The sequence below is a fragment of the Rhagoletis pomonella genome, unplaced genomic scaffold, assembly GCF_013731165.1.
Source record: "Rhagoletis pomonella isolate Grant_MI unplaced genomic scaffold, Rhpom_1.0 Rhpom_scaffold_08690, whole genome shotgun sequence".
NCBI classification, from domain to species: domain Eukaryota; kingdom Metazoa; phylum Arthropoda; class Insecta; order Diptera; family Tephritidae; genus Rhagoletis; species Rhagoletis pomonella.
Genome location: NW_023467217.1, coordinates 1 through 6801, shown reverse-complemented (window position 1 = coordinate 6801; position 6801 = coordinate 1). Strand labels below are relative to the sequence as shown.

The following is a 6801-nucleotide window of genomic DNA, read 5'->3' as shown; positions in this document are numbered from 1 at the left end:
CGTCAAATTAAATTAATATATATCTACATATATACTCGAGTGACAAAACATTACGCGGGTGACTTTGTGAAAACAGCAAACTTTCTGAGTGCGTTCAAAAATTCACCGAGCTGAGTTTGTCCGTCCGCGAGGGACAATAGCTAGCATTGGTTGAAAGTGCACACACACACACACGTGACTGTGAAAATTGTCTCATTAATTTAAATTTAATTGCCGAACATGCATTTGATTTCCGTGCTTCGTTTATTTTCACTACAATAAATTCACTGTGCCATATTAGTTTGACCTAAATATACTTGTGTTGCACAAATATTTTTTCGCGAACCACTTGCCATTGTTTGGAGGATACATAACCTCAATGCTGTAATTTGCTTTTAATTAGCCCTTTAATTGAAATCAATCACTTGCGTTATTTCACAAAGTCACTTTATTTGATTGTTTTTGTTTTCAATCTGTTAGTTTTTTTGATTTACACATATATATATATATATATATAAGTATATTTGTTACGGGTCTAGAAACACAGACACATACCCACGTATATTTTTTTGTTTTGCACGGTTGGGTGGCGAGTTTTAACATACACGCACGCATTTAGATATATGTATCACGCACCTGGTTAGAAAAATCATATTAAAATAAAGTTCTGAGCATAAATTTTTTATGTACATATACAAACAAATCAGCGTGACTTTCTTTTTTGAATTGTGGATACATTTTCTCCTTCTTTGGCGTTTGAACACAAGAGTTGGCAGTTTTTTTTGGTTAGTTGGCATTTTTGATTTCCTTTCTCATTTGAAGATTAGCCAACAAGACCAGATCAAATAAGATATCTGAGGTTGGTATCTCAATACGGTGAATATTTGGCTTAAATTATCGAATCTTTGAAAAGATTCCAAATTCAATCGATTTTCTGCATCTTGCTTAAAAACTCCATATAAAAGGCAACTAGTTTCTCTATCCCAAAAATGGATTCATTTATGTGCTTAGCAGAAGAAGTCACAGAGTTCGAGTCCGACTTCCTTGCTTCGTCAATGTCAGAGCAAAATAAGCATGTCCTTGCTATTCAGCAAGAAGAACTCAAAGCTCTGTGGGAGAAAACAAAGCTAGCCTACGATGCCCTCAATACCTCTGACGAATTTTCACAAGAAGATAAGAGGACATACAGAAAAAATTAATAGAGGCGCGTTTGCTAGTTATGTAAACTGCATGTCGTCTTTGGCTGCTCAGTCTGAGAAACTATCAAAAGAAGAAAGAGATGTAGAACAGAAGCCTATGCGAAAACACAATATTCACCTTCCACCGTGTGATACAGATGTTTTCAAAGGCGATTATCTGTCTTGGCCAACATTTCGAGACATGTTCACGGCCATCTACATCTCAAATCAGGAGCTTACTCCGGTTGAGAAGCTATATTACCTCAACCAAAAAACCAAAGGAGAAGCCAAAGACATTGTGAGTAAGTGCCTAATAACTAATGAAGGTTTCGCAACAGCATGGGAAAATTTGTGTGAGCGATACGAAAATAAGCGTATTCTCGTGAACACACAACTAAAAATATTGTTCAATTTAAATTCAGTGGAGAGTGAATGTGGTAGCTCTATTAAAAGATTGCAGCGTGATATCAACAATTGTTTGTCATCCCTCAAGAGTCATCAAATTGACATTTCGAATTGGGACGCAATTGTTATATATCTTTGCTCGACTAAACTGCCTGACAGCACTTTGGCTCTATGGGAGCAAACCATAGACCACACAGGCGATTTACCGAAGTGGGAAGATATGGACAAGTTCCTATCTAACAGGTTTCAAACCCTGGAAACCCTGACGGGCTTAAAGGGTACAAAAGCGGTTAAGGCGCCAAAGCCGCAAAACACCAAAAACCCTTCAGAAGCCCATACCAAAAGACTTGGTGCATTCCAAGCAAGCGTGACCAAGTTCACTTGTGCAATGTGCCAAACGAATGAGCACAAACTACGACGCTGTTCCAAATTTTTGAAGCTTACGCCTGATGAGAGGTTTAATTACTTAAAGAGCAACAACAGTTGCCTGAATTGTCTGAGTGCTGCACATACCGTGACGAGGTGCACAAGCCCCTATAATTGCAGCACGTGCCACTCGCGACATCACTCGCTCCTGCACATTCAGACAAATGTGCCAAAGGCAACAGCGGCTCGAACGCCGCCGGAACCTGCCAATAATACCGCATCTTCCTCTCAACAGGCTCAAGCAAAGCGCAGCTTTAATAATAAGACACGTAACAATAAAAGCAAAGACGTTAAGTCTTGTTATGCTAACACAAATTCAGGTGTGCTCTTAGGAACAGCTCGCGTAAATATACGTCTCAATGGCACAGATTTTTCTGCTCGAGCACTTATTGACTCTGGTTCTGAGTGTTCGTTCATAACAGAACGACTCAAACGCAGAATCAACCTGCCAGCTAAGAGGATGCATGCCCAAGTCTCGGGCATTACGAATGCAACCTCTGCGCAGGTCAAAGAGGCATGCAGCATAGAACTTCGATCCCCTGTTGATCCACTGTTCAGCCTGCATGCAACAGTGCTCGTCCTAACAAGACTAACCGGAAATCTACCATGCTGTCATATCAGCGCTATGACTATGCAGGCATTTCCAGGTCTTGTTCTAGCTGATAAACGGTTCTACGTGAATGAAGAAGTAGACCTCGTACTTGGCGGAGACATTTATCCCCAAATTATTTTATGCGGCTTGAAGAAAAATGTACTCAGTACACTTCTCGCCCAAGAAACAGTGTTCGGTTGGATATTAACCGGATGCACAGATGCACCCAATCCAACCAACAATATAGTTTCGTATCACAGCGAAGTTGCCTTGAACAAACAACTTACTGCATTCTGGGAACTCGAAGACATACCAAAAAACAAAAGCTTGAACGAAGACGACCAATACTGTGATGAACTTTATCGGAAGACAACTCGTAGACGAGAAGACGGAAAATACGTAGTCTCGCTACCATTTAGGCAGGAATTTCCCGCAAACATCTGCCTAGGCCCTTCTCTCAAAAAAGCATGCTCTCAGTTCTTCCGGAATGAGACACGGCTTGCAAAGGATACCGTCCTACAAAAAGAGTATAATAGGGTACTAGCTGAATATGAATCACTAGGACATATGTCCAGAATAAATGATAGTATTTCAGCAGACTCTTCCGATAACTACTTTCTACCTCACCACGCTGTTATAAAGGCAGAAAGTACCTCCACCAAAGTTCGAGTCGTCTTTAATGCCTCAAGTCCAACGGCTAATGGCACAAGTCTGAACGATGTACTTCTCCCAGGTCCAGTTCTCCAAGCAGATCTTCCGATCCTTATACTCCGCTGGAGGTTATACAGATACGTTTTTAATAGTGACATCGAGAAGATGTATCGGCAAGTTTGGGTGGATAGCAACCATACCAAATATCAGCGGATAGTTTTCCGTACAAACCCGAACGAACCTGTAAGTCTATACGAATTAAAGACTGTCACTTTCGGGATTAATTGTGCTCCTTACCTCGCGATAAGGACACTTCTACAACTGGCTGACGATGTAGAAAGCTCTTCCCCAATAGCATCTAACATACTACGGAAATGCATGTATGTGGATGACGTGCTAGCTGGAGGACATAGCATCGATTCTACCGTAAAAGCAAGAGATGAAATCTCTGAAGTACTACGGTCAGCCGGTTTTCCGCTGAGGAAATGGACCTCAAACTGTGCGGAAATTCTAAAGGACATCCCAAAAACGGATTTACTCAGTGAAGACTTTTTGGCATTCGAAGACACCAGCACGGTTAAGGCTCTTGGCATAAGATGGAATGCCCATACCGATCTATTCTATTTCATGGCAAGACCATTGGAGGATCGCGAGACACTTACAAAAAGGGCGATACTATCAGCTATCGCCAAGCTATTTGATCCGCTAGGATGGCTTGCTCCAATAGTCGTCGTGGCCAAAATAATTATGCAAAGTATTTGGGTAGAAGGCACAGACTGGGATGAGACTGTGTCTTCTACTACTATGGAACGATGGCAGAATTTCACCAAACATTACCATGAAATAGACAATATTAGAATACCTCGATGGGTACACTTCGCACCAGGAGATGACATCGAGATACATGGTTTCTGCGACGCATCGGAAAAAGCATATGCAGCTACTGCATACATGCGCGTCAAAAGAGATGACAAAGTTTTGGTCAATCTTCTTTTGGCAAAAACCAAAGTAGCTCCTGTCAAAACAATATCGCTACCACGACTAGAGCTTTGCGGAGCCGTACTGCTCGCGGAAATCATAGAATCCGTAATCAACAACCTCAACCTAGGGCAAGTTAAAACATATCTTTGGACAGATTCGACCATCGTACTCGCATGGATACGGAAGCCGCCTTGTTCTTGGTCAACTTTCGTCGCACACCGAATTACGAAAATAGTAGAAAAGGTCGGTAACAAGGACTGGTTACATGTAGACTCGGCTTCTAATCCAGCCGACTTGGCTAGCAGAGGATTGCCTGCGTCAGAGTTGGTGACCAATTTTTTGTGGTGGCAGGGACCTTCTTGGTTGCAAGAAGACAACTCTAAGTGGCCCGCTCAAGAAATTACCTATCACACAGAAGTTGAAGAAAAAAGAGCGCACGCTTATGCATCAACAAAAGAAAACAATATCGATATTCTTGACCGATTTTCAGATCTACCGAGAGCTTTGAGAGTGTTATCATACGTCATGAGATTCTACCGAAGAACTCACCCGAAAACAAAAGCTTCATTTCAGGAAACTTCTTGTTTAATTTCATCAGAAGAAATTAAGACGACGACACATCTCTTGATAAAAATCAACCAGAAGCAACACTACGGTGAAGAATATAGGAATTTGAAAACTAGAAAACCCATCGATGCAAAGAGCGAAATCCTTCCGCTTAATCCGTTCGTCGACAAGCACGACATCATCAGGGCTGGAGGTCGCCTCGGAGCATCCCAGGACTTAGCTTATAATGAGCGCCATCCAATCATTATTCCGTATAACTGCAGATTGTCCCGTCTTATCGTCCTGATGATTCACCAAGTCTCCTTACACGGAGAAAATCAGCTCATGTTACGCCTTATCCGTACCCAGTACTGGATTCCCAGGGTAAAAAACATGATTAGGTCTACCATCCACAATTGTAAAATTTGTACCATCTACAAGAAACGATCTCAGACGCAAATTATGGGAACTCTTCCTCAGGAACGCACAACATTTACGCGCGCGTTCACGAATACGGGAGTAGACTTCACGGGACCTTTTGAAATTAAAAGTTACCGTGGTAGAGGTTGTCGAATTTCCAAAGGCTATGTTTGCCTATTTGTTTGTTTCACCACTAAAGCGATTCATTTAGAAGCCACCAGTGACCTTAGTACCCCATCCTTTCTAGCAGCTTTTGCTCGGTTCGTGGCTAGAAGAGGATGCCCGAAGAATATCTATTCCGACAATGGTACAAATTTTCTCGGCGCTTCGCGATCTTTACGATCTGAATTCAAAGCCTTTTTGTCTGACGCGCGAGACAAAACGATTTCAAAATATAACCACCAAATACTTACGTGGCATTTTATACCCGCTGCAGCCCCTCACATGGGAGGTCTGTGGGAAGCAGGTGTAAAAAGCTTTAAAAGCCACTTTAAAAAGGTGGCATCCGCTCACAAATACACCTTTGAAGAGCTCAGTACGCTTTTGTGCCGGATTGAGGCGTGCCTTAATTCGCGACCACTGAGTCCCTCTTCAAATGAGCCAAATGACCTGGAGCCGCTTACTCCAGGCCATTTTCTCACGGGTGGACATCTTATGGCTCCGCCAGAACCTGATGTGAATGAGAACCCTGCCTCCATCGTCAATCGATGGCAAAAACTAAAAGCACTGCATCAGACGTTTTGCAGGCGATGGAAAGTGGAGTACCTAGCCGAACTACAAAAGCGAATTAAATGGAAGCACCCCAAGGAGAATATGAAAACAGGTGATCTTGTAGTTATCAGGGAAGACAATCTACCCCCAACTGAATGGAGGTTGGGGCGAGTTGTCAACTTACACCCCGGTACCGATGGCAGAGTGCGCGTAGTGGACATCCTGACGGAGAAAGGTCAAGTTACCAGACCACTAGTGAAATTGGTTCTACTCCCACCATACAGCGATGGAAACTCGGAGCCAACAATCACCCTATAAATTGCCTTCTTCACCTATAGCTTATTCCACTTCCTTTTACCACAGCATTCCACTTCCAAAAAAAAATCCCTAACTTGCCATAATTTTATAAAAAAGGAGTATCTTTTCTGTTTTTTTTTGTATTTATGGTGATGGTTCTTACTCGGGTTACCCCGGGTTGATCTGGTTACACAAAAACGACCATCCTCAGATCTGAATTCACAATTAAAATTGCAGTTGAAGCAAATACCCCACCCGAAGTTTAAAAGGTAAAATTTTTTTTCAAGTAAAAATTAGCAGTCATTATAATATTTGAAAAACTCACATAATTCAGGGTCCACTGCGGTTAGATGGAGGAAAAATTGTAGAATAACTTCCCGCGGTGGTCGAGGTATCCACATTATTTGTTTCTTTTCGGAACCCTTTATACAAAAAAACACAAATCAATTAGTTATAAAAAAAAAAGGTTAAAAACATAAAAAACAAAACATAAAAACTTGGTTACCAGACCAACGAAATTTCCGACAAGGATGATGAGGGAATCCAAAAGAAGACCAGGATACTGCCTCGAAAAGAAACATCAGCTGGAATGGGGACCCGCAAACCCGACTGGTA

The 6801-nt window shown here is 41.9% G+C and overlaps 1 protein-coding gene across 1 annotated transcript; it reads left to right on the top strand.

The window, feature by feature from the left end:
* Positions 1-1359: 1359 nt before the first annotated feature.
* Positions 1360-4317, top strand: LOC118756080 (the record flags this gene model as incomplete). The annotated part of the gene is made up of 2 exons (XM_036490873.1): positions 1360-1459; positions 1580-4317. Coding segments are annotated over exons 1-2 (2838 nt in total), but the record flags the coding sequence as incomplete, so codon positions are not given.
* Positions 4318-6801: the final 2484 nt, after the last annotated feature.